At 45.8% G+C, this 24,939-nt stretch overlaps 1 protein-coding gene across 2 annotated transcripts in view; it reads right to left on the reverse strand.

The window, feature by feature from the left end:
• Positions 1–24,939, reverse strand: part of Cad86C (Cadherin 86C) — a 120,354-nt gene that overhangs the window by 8,397 nt on the left and 87,018 nt on the right. For both annotated transcript variants that reach the window (XR_014708672.1, XM_084608959.1), the window contains exons 17-21: positions 17,033–17,269; positions 16,238–16,317; positions 14,300–14,371; positions 13,268–13,339; positions 7,255–7,422 (exon numbers count right to left, since the gene is read on the reverse strand). Coding sequence is in view for 1 of the 2 variants with exons in the window: in XM_084608959.1 (XP_084465085.1) it covers positions 7,255–7,422; positions 13,268–13,339; positions 14,300–14,371; positions 16,238–16,317; positions 17,033–17,269 (629 nt within the window). In the remaining variant the exon portion in view is untranslated. The remainder of the gene's footprint in view (positions 1–7,254; positions 7,423–13,267; positions 13,340–14,299; positions 14,372–16,237; positions 16,318–17,032; positions 17,270–24,939) is intronic.

Below are 24,939 nucleotides of genomic sequence, written 5' to 3' on the forward strand. Positions count from 1 at the left end.
TTTTTTAAGCACCGTTCTCAGCAACTTTGATGCAACCCCAACCCCAAAGGATTGTGTCACGCGGCTGAAGCACGGGCCCTGACATCTCAAACTGTTTATATGAAATAACGAGAGCGCGTGCTCGCTTCCGAGGAGTGGCACGCAGAGGTGCTCCTCTCTATCTTTTTTAGAGCGCAGCTCTTTGGCGTCCGTTCCTGGGTTTCGCGTCGGCGTCGGCGTCGTCATCGGCCTCGTAACCAGCTCCGCCCCCCTTTCATCCCCCCAGCGCTAGCAGCGACCGACTGATCCGCTGGATGCCGCTGACGCCGCTAGAGATTCAAGATAACGTGACTGCATAGAACACCGTCGCCGCCATGTTCCTGTGTGGCGGATAGGGTGCTCTTCAGTTGCCGACGCGCCGGTTATTTCCCGTAGGCCCCGGCACGTCGACGAATACGTGACCAGCTTCCGACGGCTAGACCTGGTTCTTGGCGCTGCGGAAGCGAGGGTATCATATTGTTTGCGTCGGCATCGGCGGCGTTGTCCCTGAAACCAACTCCGCAGCTGGGGTTGACTCACTATCGGCGTCAGCAGCATCAGTCAGTCGCTGCTATCTCTTCTCTCCTCCCTTTATCGCGTCGTCCGCTTGCTGCGCGCGCTTCTGCCCCCATCGTTTGCCGCTGGGTGTACACGCCACCCCCCTCCCCCCTCTTCCTGCGAGTCTCCGGTTGTCAAAGCGCCGGCTCGAACTTAATTCCTTTCTTCGCTCCTCCCCCAATGCAACCCATGTGCGATGGCAATCAGAGAGCCAGATCGGTGGCGGCGGATCTGTATATGTGCACCGCCCGAGCCGACACCGATGTTAGTAGTGGGGGACTTTAATGTTGACATAAAGACAAACAGGAATTTCTTCACACTTATGCGGGAGAACATCCCGTTCCTCTCGCTCGTAACGCGTCCCACGGCTGTGACAACCTCGCGAGGCACTTGTATAGATCTCGTCTTTGAGAATCAAGCATTGGTGTACCAAGTCGAACATATATCAGTCTATTTCTCCGATCACAAAGCTTCCTTCATGACTGTCAAGAACTGTTAGTGGAGTCTTTGTTAAAGGAATACGTGTGAAAAATAAAAAAAAAATTCTGTGATAGCGCATACATGTGTTGCTCGATTTCTTTGCCTCAATCTATCGAAAAGGTGAAACAGCTTATTTGCTGCGCTCAAATTTCGCATTAGTAAGTAACGTAATCGTCGGTAATTTTTTTTTATTTCCTTTTAAGAATGAAAAATTCAGTGGGGCGCTGCGTCGATGCGTGGGTGCGCGAGCGTGTATCTCACGGGAAGCTGCATCCGTGGCGAGCGGCGAACTGATAGTATGCCGGCGGAACACGTATCACAGCAGGAAGCGTGCTGCTAACATAGCTACACCTTATGGACGCTTCTGGATACAAAGAAGGTCACCTGTTGGGATATTTTATATATCGAATTATCGATATATCGAACTATTTTGTGATCCCCTTGGAGTTTGGTATATCCGGGATCGACTGTAGTCGTTCCCACACAGGCGTCATGTTACGATGTATAACAATGCTGACAGAAGCTTCCCAAAGCGCATCAGTACTTATAAACAGATGCAACGACGCCTAACAGCGGCGAATGTATCTATATCTGGCTCCTTTGCACTTTTTTCAAAGGAAGCAACGCAACAAAAAAAAAAATTACAGGCTAGATGTAGGCATAAATGAATCTCAGCGGAACAGCGGAAGATTGTTTGGACAAAATAGCATCTGCTTTCTCGTACTGATCAAGTCTCTCGGCTCCTGAACGTTCTGCACGCTAGTTTTCTTCCAGCTGGGCAGCAAGGGCATGACCTCCTTTGCTGCTTCAATGACTTGAAGAGCCTTACAAAATAAATCCTACAAAATAAATTCTAATCTACACATTTAAATGAAAGCATACTTTACGGCTGTAAACAAAGAAGACGAATAAAAAGACTGAAAGACATGGGCATTGACCTTAACGCGTTTCGAATTTGTGATTTGTCCACTGACAATCCGATGTTATCAGAATCGGCCATCAATCTCCTGCCGTCTTTATTCCTGCCGCCTCGTAGTCGTCGCAATCATCGTAATAAGCCTAACTGCCGTGTGCAGGACGCAGACCTCTGTCATTTCTCTCGAATTAAACCCGCGATATATCAGCTGCGACCACTTTACCTCGCGAATTTCTATATCGAAACCGCTCACGTGGCACTTTGCTACCCTTGCTACGTTTGTCCTAATAAAACCCGTTACATTACGTTTTTATTTATTGCTTTTCGGTACCTCAAATGTGTCTGCGAAGCGGTTTTACATGAATGGTTTGCATCAATTACAGAAGAATTCTTTAATGAAACGCTTGGAATGATCGTAATTTCGGTTGATGGCAGGAGCACCCGCAAGGTGATTCCAGTCCTTGGGCGCGTTTTCACGAAAAATGACGAAAGCTGGGCTGACGAAATGGATGAAGGTGGGTAGACAAAGTAATTTTTTTGTCTTGACTAAGGCAGCATTAGTGACAATGTGCCGGTAAAAAACAGTATTTCAGAATAATTGTACTAAAATTTACGGAAGATGGAGAGACGAACGACTTTATGAACTTTAAACTATTGCTTATTCGGTTATTTTGTTTTCGCCCAACATGGACTTCCCGCACCCATTATTTTTCTTTATTTTCATTAGGATGTCGTTAAATCGTGTTTGTTCCCCGACCCATTCTGCTCTTTTGCTGTCTCTTGATATTACGCTTAACAGTCTGCTTTCCATTACTCGCTGTGCTGTCTTGAGCCTTGTTCGTTAGCTTCCCTGTCACTGCTCCGTAGGTTCTCATAGTTACAGGTAAGCTGCTATTCGGGACCTGAGATTCCTGTAAGCACTCGCGAATAGTACTCGAGCAACCGTGTTTCCCTTCCTGAGGCAAGATATCAGGAATATTGGGGATACTCTTTTGAGCACCGCCATTAAGGGTATGGCCCAATAGTGGTAATGGCGGCCGTCTGCGGCTCGATTTGCGGGTTATCGTTTGCGCATATTTCCTTTTGTGCTCACTTAATCAATAGTATCGTAATTTTTTAGTCTGACATGCTCACTAGCAAATAGTAAAGGTAACGCGACATAGATGTAAAGCCCTGCTTTACTTGTCATGCTACATGTTCTGGTCACGTTGCACAACGCACCGACAAATCAATGACAGGAGCCATATATCACCTGTAAATTGCCGCGTGCTATAGCCATGGCCGTGATTCTTCGCTCACATTGCCAACAACGGTGACAGGGTGGGATTTTGTATAGAGAAGGGCATTTAACGATGTCACGTTGAAATCGAGAAAATAAAGGCGAACGTTAAGATTTGGAAGCTGGACGGCGAGAATGGGCGTCTATCACTTTACCGATGAATGACTATGGTGGCTTGCAGCCATTATAGATATTTTCCAGTACCTTTACATATGCCTCTTATGCACCCTGATTCCGCAATGTCTGCCTGATATAGAGGTTTCGGCTAAGTCAGACGCTTTATGTGTCGCCTGATTGACTACGTGAACATTGTCCGTTGTGGAGTAGCCTTTAAGGAAGCCATCCGGGTCCTTTGGCTGATCGAAATCTGAGGTTGCTAAAGTTAAAGCTCAGCTACTTTGGTCATCTGATGAGAAGAGAGGAGTCGCTGGAGAAAGATTTGATGTTGGGAAAGGTTGAGGGTCGCCGGAGAAGGGGTAGGCAGCGAACGCGATGGTTAGATGGCATCCTCGAGGCACTGCAGATGAAGTTATGTGATGTTAGGAAGATAGTGAGAGACCGGAAAGCGTGGCGTGACATGGTCCATAGGGTCACGAAGAGTCGGACATGACTGAACGCCTGAACTGATAATTATAATACAGTATACCTCAGTAAATTCATCGTAGTCCATGGGCAGATGCAAAGAGATTTGCGGCTTTTCCTCTCTCTCTCATCATCATCATCATCAGCCTGATTATACCCACTGCAGGGCGAAGGCCTCTCCCATATCTCTCCACTTAACCCGGTTCTGTGCTAGCTGCATCCACTTGACCCCTGCGAACTTCTTAATCTCATCCGCCCACCTAACTTTCTGCCGCCCCCTGCTACGCTTTCCTTCTCTTGGAATCCAGTTTGTTACCCTCAGCGACCATCGGTTATCCTCTCTTCGCACTACATGTCCTGCCCATGTCCATTTCTTCTTCTTAATTTCCACTAGAATGTCGGTAACTTGAGTTATTTCTCTGACCCACTCTGCACGCTTTCTATCTCTTAATGTTACCCCTACCATTTTTCGTTCCATAGCCCTCTGGGTTGTCCTCAACTTAAGTAGAACTCTCTTGGTTAGCCTCCACGTTTCAGCCCCATAGGTGAGTATAGGCAAGATGCAACTGTTGTATACTTTCCTCTTGAGCGATACCGGTAAGCTGCTAGTCATAATCTGCGAGTGCTTGCCAAATGCGCTCCATCCCAATCTTATTCTTCTTGTTATTTCCTTTTCATGATCCGGATCTGCGGTTACTACCTGTCCTAAGTAGATATATTCGCCTACTACTTCCAGTATTTCGCTACCTAATGTAAACTCCTGTTCCTTGCCGAGGCTGTTGAACATTACCTTAGTCTTCTGCATATTGATTTTCAAGCCTACGTTTCTACTTTTCCTGTCTAGGTCATCAATCAATATTTGCAGTTCATCCTTCATTTGCAGTTCAAAGGGGACGCCTGTCTCTAGGCGTCCCCTTTTTTATAAATCTAGAGAGTGTTAGCCTTCTTGCAAACAATGTTGTGCCCTCGGGGCCATAAGTCACTGCGTAAACAGGGAAGCAAGGCTTTTCGCAATCTAATCAGGGTCATTCAGTGAGTCTGCAGTTACCTGGTCCTCCCCAGCTGATTTCGCCTTTTTTATTGCTTGCAAGGGTTTCTTTACATCCTCTTTACTTACGGACACGATTTTCAATTCCTGCACATCAATGCCTCCGCCCTTGTCGTCTCGGCTGCTTAAGCTCCGTATATATCGGTGTATAACGCCTCGGCTAACTTTCTTATTCGTAATGTAATGACATTGCCTTTCTCTTTGCCGAGTGCGTACATGTGAGTTGCGCAATGCCTAATTTCCTGGTGACCGCTTTAACCTACCTTCGTTCTTTACAGTACGTTCTATTTATTTTTCTACTTAGCTTCCTTATGTAAGTTACCTTACGGCTATCAATTAGGTTTAACGGTTCTGCCAGTTTTATAGTATATGTACGCGTTAGTGGTTTTAATGCTTTGCCGTCAATCACACCTTTGGTCTCCTAAGAGTGATTGGTAATATCCTGTTTAGCTATCCTACCACCTCCTTCTATTGCGCACTCCGTAAGGAGATTTATCAGATGATAGCTCATCGCTTGAAAACTGGATTGGTCCGTATCGGTTAAAGCCGAATAGCGATTTTCCAACGAGTTCCTGAATTTCTCTACTTGCCCTTTTACCGCTAACTTGTTTAAGTGCTTTTATGTACTTGTTTCCTGTGCTCCGTATTTAAATATGGGTGGGGAGGTCTTTAAGGTAATAAAGTGATGAATGTGATGTGATGTGTGAGGATGTATGATCACTATATCTCCCCCCACCTTGCCGAGCACGCCATCGTCCTGTACGACGCCAAGACGCGTGTACATAATAAAGTCTATCTCATTTTCAGTCCGGCGATTGGGGCTCTTCTAAATCCATTTCTTGTTTTCCCGTTCGCGATTGCAAGCATTCATGATCGGTCGGCGATTACATACTACTAATAATAATGTCTGTCCTTTATTCTTAGAAGCCGTGTCATAATGACCACAGCAACGCGCAAAATAACAAAATGCCAAAAAAAAAAAAAACACCGCATAACTTCTGTTTGCAGCAACTTAAGCAGCAGGAGCAATATGATCCATTATTGCACCTTTTTTAGCCGCTGGTCGGCGCCGTGACCATAACACAATGAATGAATGAATGCAGGTTTTAACCACACTAACATCAGTAGTAACCTCGCCGTGGTATTTATTTTTCAGTTTTATTATACGTTTTGTAGCGTTTAAGAAACAAACTTCAGCCTAAGGGGCTTCTTTAAGATCTTCCATTCTGTACTCTTTAGGTGTTTACTTACGGGCTCAGGTGCCGGCAAAGACAAAGAGAGTCTAAAGCAATGACACTTGACGCCGGAATGGGTCCTTTACGTAAGTGCTGCCAGTGGTGCAACACTCCTTTCCAACCAATGTGAAAAAAAAAAGCAGGAGTGCAACTCGCTCCCGTTTACGTCATCCAATACGCAGCTCAGTAAAGGCGAGTTTTTGTGGTGAGATTTCTTGTGCCACCTAGCAGGCTGGCCATACAGCTTCCAGCCCTTTACTAGAAAAGATTAATAGCTCAGCCTCACCATTTATTCAGAAATTACCTCCAGAACTAGCGTGTTTCGCAAGCAAGCACAACTTTCAATGAGTTCACCACACTCAGCAGCGGCTTCCTGTTTGAAGCAGGAAGCTGCTTTAAAGTCTTGTAGCAAAAATTAAAGAGCACTGCAGAATCTGCATTAGAGTAACCCGAAAGCACGGATGCTGCTGTCGCTTATGGTTGCATAATTCACTTCTTGTTTACCCACTTTAGTATTGTATTTTCAAATTGCGCGGCAATCTCTTTCTATGCCCTTTTTCGGCTCTACTTCCGGTTGAATGACGTCACATCCTCTACGTCACATTAATTCCCTTCTTGTTACCCATTTCAGTTTTTAGCACTTCCCAATTGCGTGCCAATCGCTTCCTGCCCTTTTACGGCTCTACTTCCGGTTGCGTGACGTTACATCCTTGACGTGACCTTAATTGACTGATTTATTTAACTATTTTAGTATTTGATACATTCAAATGTGGCGCTAAGCCATTAGCTAAAAAGGCCATTTTTGCCTTTACTTTTTATATTTTTAGCCTCTAATTAACTACCTAATAACTTTATTGGTCTATTTATTTTTCGGACACAACATTACGTCACCCTTTATCGACTGACACCACTCATTAGCCTCTTCCACTTCTCAATTACTCACAACTGCTGCGGACACATTTTACATTTCTTTGCCAGTAATTAATGACATAATTAACTTACTCGCCTAAATATTTTTCGGATAACATTACGTCCCTCTCTATCGATTGATACAACTCATTAACCTCTACCACTTCTCAATTACTGACAACTGCGGCGAACGTGGTCTGCGGACGAGGCCTGCGGACATGCAGCTTACCTGAGGAAGTATTTCCAACAGCAGCACAGCATGATGAGGAGGAGTAGAAGTATGATGAGAATGAGCACAATGAGCAGGATCCAGAAGACGCGGTCGTTCCCCGACCGCTTTAGAAGCAGCGTCTCTCTCTCCACGGACATCTGCTCATAGTTCTTGCCATACAGGTTACTGCGAACGAATCCATACGTGACAGGTTAGTCAGCGCTGGCGAAATGTGGAGTCGCATTATAACTAGTCGGCCCTCCATATATCACATCGCACTGACGCCAGTCTGGCAGCCACAAGAAAGCTGATGTCTCTCAAAGGAAGCAGTTTATTGGGCGAACCTGTGCCGTCAAAAGAGCGCGACTGGACAGCGGAGATACAAGCAACTGTGCTTGGTGCTGGACGAAATTTAGACTGGCAGTCTGGCTGCCAGCCCCGGCAAAGCTGGATTTGAGTTGAGGTGAGAGTTGAAAATATTTTTTAAAAATTGCAGTAGAAGCCGCAATAAGGGCTGTGCGCGATTTGCGCAGTGCACATGCACACACGCACACACACGCGCGCGTGCGCACACACACACACACACACACACACACACACACACACACACACACACACACACACACACACACACACATATATATATATATATAATCCTCTCTCTCTCTCTCTCTCTCTATATATATATATATATATATATATATATATATATATATATATATATATATACATATATATATCGTCTGACCACGTCTGTGCTTACGATTTGTCGACTCTTGCCACTATCGACATGGCTACCGAACAGTGGAATGACCCCTGGATCAGTGCACTTTTGGATTTTCTCTCAAGTCCTACTCTCGGTCATTCATCCAAAGCACTCTTCCGGCAAGCCCACCCCTTCTCCATTCGTGACGGTCTTCTCTGTCGCTGCAGTTATTTGCTTGATGGACGGACGGAAGTGGCTTCTAGTCGTCTCGCGTCATCTCCCCGCCGACATTTGTGCTGCGTACCACGGTGACCCACAGTGTGCTCACGATGGCGTATTGAAAACTAACGCGCGCCTACGTCTGCGATTTTACTGACGCGCACATTTCGTGCATGCTTGCGAATCTTGTCAAAGCCGAAAAACTCCTCAGAATCCCCTGTTTCGTTGCAGCCGTTACCCTGTCCTGCTCCTCCGTTTGACCGCGTTGGCATAGATCTCTATGGCCCTCTTCCTACTACTGCCGCTGGAAACCGGTGGATTATCGTGGCAGTAGACCATCGTACTCGCTACACTGAAACATCACCGTTACCCTCTGCCTCTGCAAGAGACGTTGCTTTGTTTCTTCTCAACAACGTGATTCTTCGCCACGGGACTAAGAAGGAACTACTCAGTGACCGCGGACGCGTTTTCTTGTCCGAAGCTCTTGAGGCCCTACAGAAAGAATGCCGCATCATTCACCGCACCGCAACTTCTTACCACCCTCAGACGAATGGCCTGACCGAACGCTTCAACCGTACTCTGAGTGACATGCTTTCCATGCACGTCAGTGACGCTCATTCCAACTGGGACCAGGTTCTTCCCTTCGTAACCTACGCGTACAACACTGCGATACAGACAACCACTGGATTCTCTCCCTTCTTCCTTCTATACGGGCGCGAGCCAACCTGCCCAATGGACGCGCTTTTTCCCTACCGCCCTGATGTTTCTGAATCGACGCCACTCTCGAACGCAGCCCAGTACGGAGAAGAATGCCGTCAGCTCGCTGGTTCGCTTACAAAGGAAAACCAGGGGCAACAAAAACACCATCGTGACACTGGCGAGGGGCCTTCATATGCACCCAACTGCCTGGTGTGGTTCTGGGTTCCTGCCACAACCGCCGGCTATTCAAAGAAGCTTCTTGCTCGGTATCACTGTCCATACCGAGTCCTTCAAAAAACATCTCCTGTCAACTACGTAGTTGAGCCTCTGCGGACTTGCGTCGCGGTGGACGCGAAGTAGTTCATGAGGACCGAATGAAGCCCTACTACGATCCGTCTGTCCTTTCGGCTCCATGAGTCGCCAGGATGGCTCCTTCTCTACCCGGGGGGAAACTTTCGTGTGGTAATCTTCATCGTTATAGCCACTGACATGCGTCGCGTGCTGGCGCTCTCGAGAACGAAGAAGTTGGTTGTTGTTTTTGTGATTCGGTACGGTTGACGCACCGCTGCGAATTCATCCTGAGCAGCTGAACCCATCTGCGTCGACTGAATAAACACATCCCTACACTATATCTTCCTCTACACACACACACACACACACACACACACACACACACACACACACACACACACACACACACACACACACACACACACACACACACACACACACACACACACACACACACACACACACACACACACACACACACACACACACACACACACACACACACACACACACACACACACACACACACACACACACACACACACACGTGTGTGAGTGTGTGTGTGTGTGTGGTCAATAGCAAATGAAAAATGAAAAAAAATTATCCACACACACATGTGTGTGTGTGTGTGTGGATAATTTTTTTTTTTCATTTTTCATTTGCTATTGACCTGAATTAGTGTTGTGATCAATTTAGGAAGATAATTTTCTTTATCTTTCTTTCTAAATTGATTACAAAACTAATTCAGGTCAATAGCAAAGTGAAACATTGAAAAAAAAATCCTCTGCGGTCTTTTTGGCCTCGCCGACTGTTTTTACACCCCAGGGGTCCACGAAACGATTTTCGGTTCCACGTTTATAAAAACATTTGTAGAAATGTCGCATGATATGTCTGGCCTGGCTGCAGGCACAGTTTTGCAGGATTGAAAGTCCTGAGTTTAAAAGCCGACTTCCGTCGCTCTATTTTCTCAAAGCGAAACATACGCGATCGAGGAGTACAAAAACGGAGAGCGAGCGCGAGAGAGGAAGAGAGAGAACTCGAACGGAATTTGTTGCAATGCTATACTGGATTGCAATGCAAAGCATATCGGGTGTCGAATCCTTTTTAGCGGTATATATACGGGCACCTATGCGTCGCCTCTTCTTCAGTCCCTCTGTAGGCCGTGGCGTGCTGGCTTATCAAATTCGTGTTTCTTAGAGGCCATTTTAGCCTTTACTCAATCCTATTTCCACGACGACCTGCTCCCGAAACTGCGGAAGCAGTCGGCATAGAATGCCTCCCCCATCTCCCTCTCTCCGTCCTGGTCTCAAGGGGTCCGCCACCACTTCCAGTGGTTCACAAGGGGTCACCGACACATCCATGGCAGAGAAATACTGATCTGGTAAAGCCGCAAAAGGCGACTAGAACAAACAGTAACACTGTCAAAAAACACGCGTGTGGATCGAATCATTCCAGACACATCTCGCCGCATCTTGCGCGATAAAGAAAATGATAAAACCACGTTTCAGTACCCCTGACTATAAACAGAGAACACAAGCTCTGTGCGGTGTAAGCGGAGTGATAAGGCCAACTTCAGCGGCGGCCAGTAGCAACAAATAAACATTACAAGGGCTCGCGGCATTACTCTCCTCTTATAAATAGATCACGTTGATGTTCCAAAATAAACAAAGAAGGCTAAACGTAAGCATTAAAAATTGAAGCCCAAACTAACCTCTAGCGAACGTAATTATTATTATGGCGAACAACATGCTCGATTTCCTTGCGCGCGCGGTGCCGCTGGGATGCTGTCGCGCCTTCGGGGATGATTACACAGTCAATTTTTCTGATACGGAGAGGCGCTTTAATTGTAATAACCAAAGTACGGCCGTAAGAGCAACCTGTGACAGCGAATCTGGGTTAAAACCCAAACTTTGTCTCCCTGATTGTACTCCCCGTCACGTTGTCGTAAGTTGTCATGTCGAGCACCGGTATGTCGCTGGTCTTTAATGCGTAGTCGGGCGAGTATTCGGGCTTCTTCTGAACGATGAAGGTGGGCGGCGACGTCGACTTTCTGCTCGTCTGGAACATGTGGTAGCACTGCATCAAGGGTTTTCGTAGGTTCCCTGCCAAACACAATTTAGAATGGAGTTGCCCTGGTTCTGTCTCGGACGGTGGTGTCATAAGCGAAGATCACGTAGGGCAAAATTGTGTCATATATGTCTTATGTCCGGCGTCGATATACATGGCAATCATGTCCGTAATCGGTTTGTTGAGAGGCTCCGTTAGTCCATTGATCTGCGGATGTCGGGCAGTTGTCATCCTGTGGCTTGTCTGACTGTAGTGCAATAGGGCTTGCATGAGCTCCGTCAGTGCTGAGCACCTCAGGAGCACCGTGTCGGAGGAGGATGCATTCGACGAGAAACGTAGCGACTCCTGCTGCCGTACCATTAAGCAGGGCTTTTGCTTCGACGTAACGGGTAATTTATTCCGTGCTCACGATGATCCATTTGTTAACCATCGATGAAGTCGGGAACGGGCAGAGGAGAACCATACCTTTTTGTTGAAAGGGCTTTGCGTGGTGATATGGGGTTTAGCAGGTATCATGAGGGGAAAGGGGACGCCATGTGTCGCGGACACACACGGCACGTTTTGGCTTAATGGACAATGTCGGCAGCTAACCGTGGCCAATAATACTACTCCTGGATTCGGTTAAAAGTGCGTGCAAGCCCTAGATGCCCTGCTCGGCTCATCGTGGAATGCCTGCAGAATTTCCCCTCTGGGGTTTTGTGCCCAAGATGATGTGCGGTCCTGTTGAGCGCGAAGTTCTTTTAGAGGGCGTCATTGTATAAGGCGAAGGACAGCTGACGCTTGAACAAAGCAGGAGAGGAAACGGTATTGCCTCCCAGGTAATCGATGATATTTTGTAACCCAGGGTCCGAGCGCTGCTGATGTATGAAACTGCTAACTCTTGTCGATTCCAAGAAGGCATCGTCGTCGTTTCCCTTCGGCAGCATGACAACTGGGGTTCGTGACAAGCAGTCTACGTCGGAATGCTTGAATAAAGACCTGTAGACCTCTGTAATGTTGAAATCGTGAACGCACAGGTTCCGTCAAGCAAGTCGACGAGGGATCTTTGAAACTGGCGAGCCAGCACAGAGCGTGGTGATCGCTCGCAACCTTGCTTGGTCCCCCTAAAGGTAGGGGCGAAACTTCGGTGTGGCCCAAAAGACACTCCTTCTCGGTCGTCGAGTGATTGGTTTTGGCTTCTCAGAGTGACGCATTAGCGTAGGAGATCACTTGCTCAACCCATCGTACTTCTGAATGAGGACAGCGTCTAGACAGATTGCTCGCGTCCGTGTGAATTTGTGTGTCGGTGTTTTGAAATGCCCTAGGATGAGGGGGAGGGAGGATGCAAGCGACGCTGAAGTTCTTAGAAGGCTTCCGCTTGAAGCACTTCCCTTTTAAATGGCATGTCTGACTGTAAGCTTGGTCAGTGGCTCGGCGATGAGTTTGAAATTGTCCACAAATCGCCTCTAATAGGTACACGATCCGAGAAATCTGGAACGGCTGTCTTGTCGGTAGGTTGCGAGATTTAGACGATACCGATCATATTCAGCGGCTCGGGATGTATACCGTATTTGCTTATGACGTGATTGAGGAACGGCAGTTCTTGGTAGGGAAAGCGACAGTTTGTAGACTTAAGGCAAGTCCTGAAGAATTGACTGCGTCCAGTACTGCTCTCAGCCAACTGATATACATCTAGGTGCATTTGTTTGAAAACAAAACTGATACGTCCGCGTCTCGTGGACACGAAGCGTAAACAAACAAAGAATGGAAGATCTTTATGTGCTTAGAGCCGCGAAGAAATTCAGATTTTTCTCAAGAATTCCGCCCTCGAGTCAAAAACAAAATATTAAAACTGTGTGTCGGTGGCTTACAATACGAATAAATGTGCAAGGCAAAGCTTCTTGCCAATATACGGTCGTTTACTTGAGCACGGTGTTGCATGAGTAATAGAAAGTAGAATTCTCTCCACCTGTTAGAGAAAAGAATGCAACGGAACAAAACCGCCAAGTGACAAAGGTAACGTTGCTGCTTCCGAGAATATTTACACAATTCGCTCCATTTAAACTCACCTCATAATTTTGCCGAAGGACACGAGGTCGATAGGCTGCGACTCATAGACGGCCCAGGCTCGAGCGACAGTCCTACGTACATATGGTAATGTTAGCTTGACATCGGAAAACTTATCTGGACACTTTATTTTGCTTCATTACCTTGTATTATCACAGCACTGCGAGGAATTGGTCTACAAGCAGTGTTTAATGACTCACAATTAGGGTGTACAGAAAACTGACAGGCAGTAGATAATGCACTTGTTCGTGGAAGTACGCATCACCAAGTACAATTCTGCCTGCTTTGGAGCGTCGGAGTGTGCGGGAGCATTGCCAGGAAAGACAACGAGCGCGTACTTCAAGTCAATGAAGATAAAAAATGCTCGTGATAAAATCTGGCGCCTCCTAAAAAATAAAGTTAGTTGGCATCCTGTGTTCCTCAAGATATGGAGTCAGCATTTTGGAGCAAGATCTCACCGGAAATGTTTGCATTTCAAGATCAGCTTTAGTTTGGCTCATGGGGTTTCACTCCCCGAATGGTCACATAGCGTGTCTTGAAAGAAAATTTCCGGCGAGGTGTAGTTGCAAGGCCCTGTCTTCATACCTTGAACCTGTATACAGTGCCGAGTTATTGTCATTATCTGGCGGCGTCACTTTTTTTTATCGCGAGCTTTTTTCTTTATTGTGAATTAATCGATGTGCACGCTAGGTATTTCCTGACAGTGGTCCCACGCATAGACACCTGAAGACAAAGTAATTAATAACCATTCTTAATATTCAAAGTCGCGAATAACACGGGAAAAACAGTGAAGACGACAGGACGAAGCGCCTCGTCGTCTTCACTATGTTTGTCTCGTGTTATCCGTGCCTTCTAATGTTAAGAATGGATTGTACTCAACTCGCTCAGGAACAAGTTCTCGTAATTTACAACGAAGAAAAGCCACAACAAAGACTTTTACTTCAGCCAAGTTTGTCTCAAACTGTCCGATAGCCATCTTCTGATTGCAAAGGAAGACAGTCTACGGAAGTGTGTTTAAGGAATTTGATACTTACGCATTTTTGGACCCGTTGTGTGGCATCATTGAGTAAATGTTGACGTTGGCACCGAGAAGATCAGATAGGCCCCTGAAATTAATAAAACACGTGTTCGTTGGATGTAAGCAGTTCATAGAATGCCACGTGAAAGTTTGTTCTTCCAGTACAATAGGCAAGTGTGTTGCTTCGTTCGGTTTCCACTACACAGGAATGCAGTTAAAGGGGCATAGCACTGAGTTTACAGTATTGTGTATATTTATCGCGATGAAGTTAGATCATTTTACCGCTTGAGCAGCTGGCTCATTTTCTATAAAACTGCGGACGGAGCTGTCATATTGCTGCAAACGTTTGTCCCTTAGTAAGCTTTATAAGGCTACTGGTTCTGCCACGCGTGATCACACCCGAAATAACCTGCACTAACAACGAAGCACTAAAGCCGTCAACGCCCGGTGGCTGCTGAAAGGTGGTGATGGCGTTACCCCAAGCGTAAAACTGCAGCGGAATGCGTATTCAGAGTAATCGCGGCGGAGATCCCTACGCTCTCTCGTCCCGCCGCGGTGGCGCAGTGGTTAAGGCGTCCGACTACTGTACCAGAGCACCCGGATTTGAACTCGACCGCCGGTGGCTGCGTTTCGATGGAGGCGAAACGGAGTGACGCTCGTGTGCTGTGCGATATCAAGCCACTTTAAAGAACCCCAGGTGGTCGAAATTTCCGGAGGCCTCCACTACGGCGTCTCTCATAGACTGACTCGCTTTGGGGCGTTAAACCCTGCTGAGCCAACCAACCCAAACCGAAGCCTACGCTCCCATCGGCACCTGCCACCTTGTGGCGTCTTCTGCGGCAGACAACAGATGACGCCGCTATGGTCTTTCGGTGCTAACTTGGCGTTGGCAGCTTTCGGCTTCTCTACTGCGACGAGACTAGAATGAACGGCGGCGCAACAAGGACACTAACAAGAAAGGGACACCACATGCGTGGAATGCGTGTTTTTTTTTTTTTTTTTGTTCTTGTTGGTGTCCTTGTTGCGTCGCTGTTCATTTCATCATGAACCAACTAGCCCCTCAGGCCGTTATTCAGACTATTATGGGTTTGTATTATGCGCGGCTGAAACAGGCATCATCGTCAAACTCACTACTACATAGTTACATTAATGTCAAAACTCCAAGCACATCGCATGCGAGCCAGCAATTAAGCGTGAAATGTTCCTAGTCTACATAATAAATACGCATACTCCTATACTTCAGAGTACTGAAAAGGGGTGAATGCCATAGAGTTTTTATTCTTGGTAAAACTGAATCTATATGGCTCTTTCGTCTATGCTTGTATGGCGGCAAAATACACCTTTATTGTTGAGAAACTTGTAATTAAATACTGTCTCACCAGTCCATTCAAACTCATGACATATGGCTTGAAAAGGACTGCGATAACTGCTTGGAAGTGCGCACGCAGAGGTGCAGCCCAGCTTTTGAGATGTGCGCCCTGAATTCAGATCAAGGTACAGCAGTTTATCGGCGATATCGGCTGGGGATGGCGACACCTGCATCTTTTTTTTTTTTTTTTTGACCAATTTTTGGCTTATAAACGTTTCGTCCATTTTTTTTTTTTTTTATTTGCTGAAAGCAGTGTACTACCGTAGTTTAATGCTGTAATATGCAGGCCCTGCAGGCCAGCGGCCTTCGAGCAGTCGCTCTCATTCTGACCCCCGACCCTGGCCTACTGCATCGCATCGGAGTCATATTATATACATGCGGTACAAGGCATTGTCATCGTCAGGAAGGGGAAGGGGGGGGGGGCGCATCTGAGCAACGTTGGTATGTTTGGTTAGGTTATTTGGCAATAAATTCCAGCAAAGACGCATTACTGCTGTCCTACAGGCAATTAAGTGCAGTGAAAGAAACCAGGAACAAAACGCACTTTTGAGGAACGCACCGCCTGACAGCGCTGTTTTATTATACCTTTCAATATTTTCCTTCCTGGGCCGGACTTGATCCTCGCTTCCTGGCAGCACGACGACTATAGATCTATTCAGGTACTCCTGAAATGGCAAGAAGGTTGGGGAACTGTAGTAAATAAGACAGGATTGCGCACTTTGATTGTACGAGCATGGCGCGTGTTTGTTGGGAGGGGGGTGGGGAGGGGGGGGGGAGTGTTTCGCTGTTACTCGGGGCAAGTGACTACAACATTCGTGCATATCGAGAAAAAAAGTCGAAATATTGCTTTACCAGAATGTTTACCTCCCAAGAGATGAGAAATCTGAATTATCTAGAATAATCTTCAAAAGCGAATTGAAGGAGAAAGGTGTTAACGTTTGCTGGCTTTAACTACGCTCTAAAATTGCAGCAGCATTTGTACGTTTTATACAACCAACCATATACCACTATTATCACCAAGAGGCCAAAAAGAATAAAGAACAAAGGGTAGTACGACTGGGGAAAAGATGCTTTTCGGCCCGTGTCTGCGAAACACTCGTCTGTACGTGCACAATGAGATTCTGTTTATCTTCCGGCTCTCTCAGAAACGTACACAAAACAGTTTTTGGGGATACAATTTTCAGTTCTCAGCGATAGCATTCGTGGCCTAATTCCTTCTGAGCTCGAGCCTGGCGCGTTTTCTACGCTGTGTGAACTTAAACGCGCAACGACTCACCTACTTTTCAATTATTATTTACCCTTTCATCAGTTCTTCTCCATTCTTCGATATCTGTACTAACGTTTTATCTTTGTCGTTTCACAGGAAGCTCTGCCACTCACCTGCGTGTGCACGCGCACGGGCACAGATGCAGAGCGCACGGGGATGCCCTGGTCGTGGGCGCGCACCGTCAGCACAAGAGGAGGCAAACCCGCACGGGCTCCCGTGGACGCCGAAAGGGGCGCCGACAGGCTCACGGTGCCCGACACGGGATCGATGCGGAACTTCTGCTCGTAGTTTCCGCTCACTATCTCGTACGTCACGTTACTGTTCGGGCCCGGTGCGTCGGCGTCCGTGGCCTGGCGAAGGATGGCAGGGGGAAGAAGTTCAGCATTTGTTTGGAAGAATTAGCAAAACCTTATTCGCTGCCGCAAGCCAAACACAGAAAGCAATTATTTCAGAGTAGAACACTTTATGGTTTGAGACACACTAGAATCCATTTGATAGCGCTTGATATTCAATACTTTAAAATACAGGCTTATTTTGAAGCAGCCCAGGATCGTGAACGCAATTCTTTCCATGATGACTGACCTGCAAGAAAGGTTAGCTTTCCGGCAAATTCGCACCCTTAGTTGCAGCTGTAGTTTTTGTGGAGACTTTTGTTTCTATATCTGATAACCTTCTTTTAATAGTAGTTTAGTGGTATCTGAAAGGCTTGGAAAGAAAGGACAGTGTCCACAATCGTACCGTCCTCATCACACCCATGTGAAAAATTTACATGGTTGGCTGCACAATTGGGGGCGGGTTCTACAGTGTAGTGATGTAACGAGAGCACTTTATAGTCCAGAAGAATTTAACCGTCATACTGAATGTACCCACCAAGAAGAAAGTTTTCTCAGTGCCAAGACACCTATATTGCTTCATCAGATGACAAGCAGTCTTGCTAGGCTTTGTACGGCAAAGAAGGCTTTTGAGGCAGTACTAATAAGAAAATATGCACGCATTTTTCCCCTTATCCAAAACACCCATGAAAAAGAATTACAGCTGATTTAGCGTAGTTGGCTCAATGCGAACTATGTGCGCACAATGTCACGCCGTCTATCGCTCAACGCTGTACTTAAGATTCCTAATAGCTCCAGGACGAAGAAGCGGTTGGGCTATAGCCAAAAGGACGCTCAGTTGTGGATGTGTCGGGAAGTGACCGGAAAGTCCGATGTTGCAAAGAGATATATCACATAGCAACATGGAATGTAAGATCTATGACGCAATGTAAACTGGATATCGTCAAGCGAGAAATGGACAGATTGAACATTGATATCCGGAATGGGAGAATTTAATTCCGGCCACCATTATGTCTTTTATTCTAGGCACGAATCCAGGAGAAGGAATGGGGTCGCTCTCATAGTAAATAGAAGAATGGGCAAAGCAGTGCTAAGGTACAACCCCAAAAACGACCGAATGATTTCACTTCGGATCCAAGGTCACCCTTTCAACATAAAAGTTATTCAAGTCTATGCACCAACCACTACTGCTGAAGAAGCTGACGTTGAGAGATTTTATGATGACCTGCAATGCCTTTTAGACCGCACTCCATCAGACGTCATTTTTCTAATAGGAGACTGGAATGCTAAGGTGGGGAGTGAAGAAATATCTGGAATTACAGGCAAGTTCAGTCTTGGTGAGCCAAATGAAGCTGGGCAGAGGCTAGTAGAGTTTTGTCAAGAAAACAACCTGACCATAGCGATTACTCGTTTTCAACAGCACAAGAGGCGCCTGTACACATGGACTTCACCGGACGGTCTGTACAGTAATCAGATTGATTATATTCTTTGCTGGCAGAGATGGAGAAGCGTTATACAAGCAGTAAACACAAGGCCTGGGGCCTATTATGGCACCGATCATCAGCTTCTTGTTGAAGTTGAAGTTGAAAGTTTATTTTTGCATAAAAAAAACGAAGTACAATAATATACAGCGAGATTAAGGAAAACGCAGAACACTAGAAGGCCTTTCAGGTATGATCTGGATCAAATTCCATCAGAATATGCTGTGGAAGTGAGAAATCAATTTCAAGAATTAGATCTAGAAGACAGAGAGCCTGAAGAGCTGTGGACTGATGTTCGTGATATAATACAAGAAGTTGCTACTAAGGTAGTTCCAAAGCGAAGGAAATTCAAGAAAGCAAACTGGTTATCTGAAGAGGTTTTGCAAATAGCTGAGGAAAGGAGGATGGCAAAAGTTATGGGGGAAAGAGAAAGATACAAGGTTCTCAATACGGATTTGCAGAAAATAGCAAGGAGAGATAAGAATGCCTTCCTGAACATACAGTGCCAAGAAGTTGAGGACAACAGCCATTTAAGGAACACAAGAGCTCTGTCCAAGACAATCAAAGATTTCAAAGGAAGCTTCTGTGCTAAGTTGGGCGTGATAAAGGACAAACGAGGCAGAGGCCTCACTGAAGCCTCAGAGATAAAGAAGAGGTGGTAGGAATACACAGAACTGTACAAGAAGGACCCGGATGTGCAAACCCAACATAAGACGGTTGTGATTACTGATGTCGAGCTGGGTATCCTGAAGAGTGAAGTTAAATGGGCCTTAGCCAGCCTTGCTAAGAACAAAGCTAGCGAAACTGATGGCATTCCAGCTGAGTTGCTTCAAAACCTCAACCATGATGACGCTGTTAACGTTATGTATACATTATGTCAGCAAATTTTGAAAAACCTGCTGTGGCCACAGGATTGGAGGAGGTCAGTTTACGACCCCATTCCAAAGAAAGGCAAAGCCGAAGATTGTTCCGATTACCGCACGATCGCGCTTATTTCGCATGATAGCAAGGTGATGTTGAAAATCCTCCAAGGTAGACTGCAGCAGTATGTGGATTGGGAACTTCAGGACGTGCAAGCTGGGTATCGCAAGGGTAGAGGAACTAGAGACCAGATTGCCAATCTTCGCTGGATCATGGAAAAAGTAAGAGAGTTCCAGGAACCCATCTACTTCTGCTTTATTGATTATTCAAAATCGTTTGACTGCGTAGATCACAGCAGATTGTGGCAAGCTCTCCATGAGATGGGAGTTCCAATTCACCTCATCTGTCTCCTCAGGAACCTTTATGAAGGGCAAGAGGCCACAGTCAGAACTGGACATGGTCTTACTGATTGGTTTCCGATTGAGAAAGCAGTGAGACAAGGCTTCATACTGTCGACCTGCCTATTTAACATATATGCTGAGTGCATAATGAGGAAGGCCGGTCTGGACGAGTCTTCAGCAGGAGTGAAGATTGCTGGAAAACGTATCAACAACCTTAGATATGCGGATGATACCACTTTAATGGCAGAAAGTGAAGTGGAACTCAAGAGACTTCTGATGCGCGTATAAGAAGAGAGCGAGAAGTTTGGGCTTAAACTGAACAATTAAAAGACAAAGATCATGGCGTCTTGCCCTATCAAGTCCTGGAGCATCAAGGGACAAGAAGTGGAAGCTGTGACAGATTTTCTCTCCTTGGGCTCCACGATTACCCCGGAAGGAGACTGCAGCCATGAAATTAGTAGACGCCTGTTTCTCGGAAAGAGAGCCATGGCTAGCCGTGACCGCCTAGTAAAAAGCAGAGACATTAGCCTGCCAACCAAGATCCGTATAACTCGGGCTATGGTGTTTTCAGTTGTGATGTATGGATGCGAGTTGGACTGTAAAGAAGTCTGACCGTCGAAGAATTGACGCGTTTGAATTGTTGTGCTGGCGGACACTCTTGAGAGTTCTTTGGACTGCCAGAAGATCAAATCAGTCGATATTGTCGACCATAAACCCTGACTGCTCATTGCAGGGTCAAATTCTAAAGTTAAAGCGCAGCTATTTTGGTCATCTTATGAGAAGAGAAGAGTCGCTGGAGAAAGATTTGATGTTGGGAAAGGTTGAGGGTCACCGGTGAAGGGGTAGGCAGCGAACGCAATGGTTAGATGGCATCCTCGATGCGCTGCAGATGAAATTATGCGATGTTAGGAAGATAGTGAGAGACCGCAAAGCGTGGCGTGATATGGTCTACAGGGTCACGAAGAGTCGGACACGACTGAACGACTGAACTGAACTGGCTCAATGCGAACTATGTGCGCGCAACGTCGCGCCGTCGATCGCTCAACACTGTACTTGAGATCGCGGGGCTTTGGGTGGTCGCCCCAGGCCAGCGCCGCTATGTCGTTATAAATTGCAGGCACGACAGAGACACAGAACAGAGCGACAGTACAAACCGACTGTTTAGCAAAGTAACTCACTTTCTGCCTGAAAGCGGTTTTTCTGGAGAAAAAAAACCCTCGAGCTTGCGCCTTAAAAATGGGCAGTACTCAAGAGGATATACACAAAAGTAAAATGTTAGATATATAAAAAAGGAAGAAATAAACACGCGCATTATCATATCGCATCGCTGTGTATGGCTATTAAACAAATAGGAGGATGTCGTGGAATATGCTCTATTTAGGAAACGAAGCGTAATAAGTGCACGCACCAAAAATTTGAATCTATCCAGATAGAGCAAAAACAAACGAAGAAATAAAATGTTACGACCCAGGCGCGCCAGGTGGATCGATTTATATTTCTAGCTGACAAAAGCACTTAGTGCGCCCGTGTCATGACGTGAAGCCGCTCGATTATTGCAACATAAAATTTCCACCACAGCAACGAATGGGAAATGTAAATGCTTTTCAAAAATAAAACTCAGCAAATTTGAGCTGCTTTCAGCACTGCCCTTTAGCATAATTTTTATTTCTAACTTGTCGCTTTGTTTTGAGCACTGTAAAAAGTCCCGAAAAGAAAGTAAGAAATAGAGAAAAAGAGCAGGAAAAAAACAACAACAAAGGAAGCACATGAATGACAGCGACAATACAAAACCTCCACTAAGTGCATTTTGTCCCATCTTGTAGATAGGCCACTCTCACTCTTGTGTGCGGAAGTCCTAGAAAAGGTACTTTCACACAAAAAGTTGGATGAGATGAATGCTGCTGTACGTATTTAATTATTTATAAGATACGGGTTTCCAACCGCGGCAAGTCGACTATGCCCCAAAATAAACGCGAGTGAGGTGTCACCCGGTTTAACAAAGGGTTCACATAGTAGGTCTAGGTTATAAAGTACTGGTCAAGAGCACAACGCCTGCACTGGAACCCTGCACATATGGTCTTTTGTATATCTCAGCAGAGGTGATTGCATTCAGCGTGGAAAGGCACAATATGTGTGACGAGGAAGAAAATCATTTTTCGCTGAAAACAGCTTCATTGCAAGCCGCTTAACGCAAAGCCCTTTACAGTGACAGTCTGCCATTGCCGTGACCGCACAGAGCTGAAAACTCGTAGCCGTTGTTGCAGCACGGACTGCTTGAAGGTTCCAGGAGAAAAAAAAAAGATAAAGCAATTTTAATTTCATGTGCAGCATATGGACAAGCGATTAATATGGGCGGTAAACGGTATTTGAGGGGCCTGTTATGACATACTGTGAAGTAAACCAACATTGGCTCAAACCCAAAGAGAGCACAGGAGAATTGCGTTTTATCTTAATTGGTGTGGTTAATGAATGAGCAATTAACAGTGAACAGCTTTGAGCCTGAAAATGAAGACATAAAAAGTCAGGAGAAAGATAAAAAAAAAACTGGAACAACTTTTCATGTGGCACTCGATATGCCTGATTTTTCCATGAATTACATTCGACTAGGAATGCTGGCTAGCAAGGTGATTTCGTTTTTCTATATTTTTTTAACGGTTGATTGTGTTTCTAAGCGAACGCTTATGCTCAGACTAACTCAGCTACCATTCACCCAGCTGCTATTGCATATATTAACGGCTTTCTCTCCGTTCGACACCGGTTTGCTTGCATTAACAACCACAAACCACATCACCGCTTAGTCTACAGTGACTTCTTGGACGCCACAACCTAGGTTTCCGGGCCTACTCCGTTTTTATACATATTTTAAGGACTTACCCACCTGTGTTGTTTTATGTTGCGCTATATGCTGATTAATGCGTAATATAGTGAGACATTAGTTCTTTCGCAGGGCACTACTGCTTAAAATGTGACCATTATAAGAACGTGCATAGCGCATATCTTGGCTTATGCCACATAATACTTCTAAAACGGAGGTCATATCCTTCATTCGTAGTTCTTCTTGCATACCCCAAAATAACGATTCTGCGAAGTTTGACCCTGCATATAAATATCTCGGGGTTCACCTCCAATCAGACCTGACGTAGCGCCATGCCATAATTAACCTTGAATACCCGCCAACCGCTCACTCGGCATACTGAAGCGTAACCTCGAACAGGCTTCCTCGCATTTGAAGAAACGTGGCTGCATCGCATTCATATTCCCAAAAATTCAGCATGCATCAGCCAACTTTTGATCAAGACCAAGTCTATTTCATAGCTAATATTAATTACTTGCAAAATCGTGCTGCATGCTTCATCCTTCATGAATACTCAGACACTTCCAGTGCCATTGCCTAACAAAACTGCGCCAAATTCGAAGTTTATCTCAAAATCGCAAAACTTTTCGACTGGCAAAACTAGCTTGCGTACATAAAGTTTATCACCGCCACTAGTACACAGTAGGTTTTTCCAATCACTGTCAGACTTGTTTCAGTGTTCTCACCACGAACACGATGCTCCGGTCATTCCATTCCGGTCATTTTCCGGTCATTCATACCATGCGCTAACATCGAGCAGATCAGTCTATACCAGTGCACATAAGCCATTGAGCCTAACGCGTCCAAATTTCATTATCTGATAAACAGTGACAAATGTATTCAAATGTTTCTTTTGGTTGTTCCTTTTTCGTTTACAATGGTTCTTGTTATTATTTGTGCCTAAAACATACTCCATTGCTTTTTTTTCTCGGTTGTTGCAATATTTAATTTTTTGCCTGCCTAAGATTCGTATTATAATGTGTAATGTTTTCGCGTGTTTATGTACAGTCACAGGTGCTTAAATTACACTGTCATGTTATAACTAGACTCTTAATCGTCCTCTTTTCAAGTTCTCGATATTCCAAATAGTGCATTACACGTTATCTTCCCCGCTATATATTACCCACGAAAGGGTGCCTTTTTAGTGGTACCTTGAATGTATGAATTAACTTAAGAGAGCAATCAAACGTGAAAGCCATGTGAGCTCAAGCACTTCGCACCGAAACGTTCGATGAGCCCTAAGGTCTGCCGTTTTTAGAAAGGGAAATATTCGTAAGCCTGTCTATGGTAAAAGAAAATCAAAACGGTTCATGCAGAAATCTGGCTCTCGAAATCTGACATGTTCAATAATATTAGAAGTGAAAGTGGAGGCAGGAAATAAATTATGCCTTTCATGGGCCGACGTTAGCAAAAATGACAGCTACACCGCGGCTTCGGAAGTAGGGCCTTCGCACCACTCTGCAGTAAGTCCACTCTTCTGCACTAGGACAAGGAGCTTGAAGCTTGTTGAGTGCGTGCATAATAAACCCAGATCCTACCCCTGGTCTCCAATGGGTGAAAGATTTCCCTTCATAAAATCCACATAACGGACTTTTACCGCATGAAGGAGCACTGAACAAAAGTAAATGTAGTACGCCTCAGTTCGCAGGTCCAGCCAACGTTTCGACAAGTGGACTTGCCTTCGTCTGGACAAGTCCACTTGTCCAAACATTGGCTCGACCTGCGAACTGAGGTGTACCCCATTTACTCTTGTTCAGTGCTCCTTCATACCGTGTAAACCATGTTCTTCCTCTCGTCATAATGGGCTTTTGCCGCACAGGGTGTACTTATGGTTGTCCGATGGCGGAACCGATCACTGTCCCATCGGCGCAACTATAATCGTGCGGCTCGGCCTCCGTATGCGCGTGTGCGTGCGTGTGCGTGCGTGTGTGCGGGGGGTAGGGGACGAGGTGGCCTTGCTCACAAATTTAATTTTTCTGCCACGATGGCCCAACAACTTCGGTGATCGACTTCTGCACCTAAGGTAGCCGGTTCAATTCCCCTTGGGCTTCAGAATTTCCACAAAGGCTAAATGGTCGTAAAATATTGATG

This window comes from Amblyomma maculatum, chromosome 7 (assembly GCF_055883805.1).
Source record: "Amblyomma maculatum isolate TAMU_Amacu chromosome 7, ASM5588380v1, whole genome shotgun sequence".
Taxonomy (NCBI): domain Eukaryota; kingdom Metazoa; phylum Arthropoda; class Arachnida; order Ixodida; family Ixodidae; genus Amblyomma; species Amblyomma maculatum.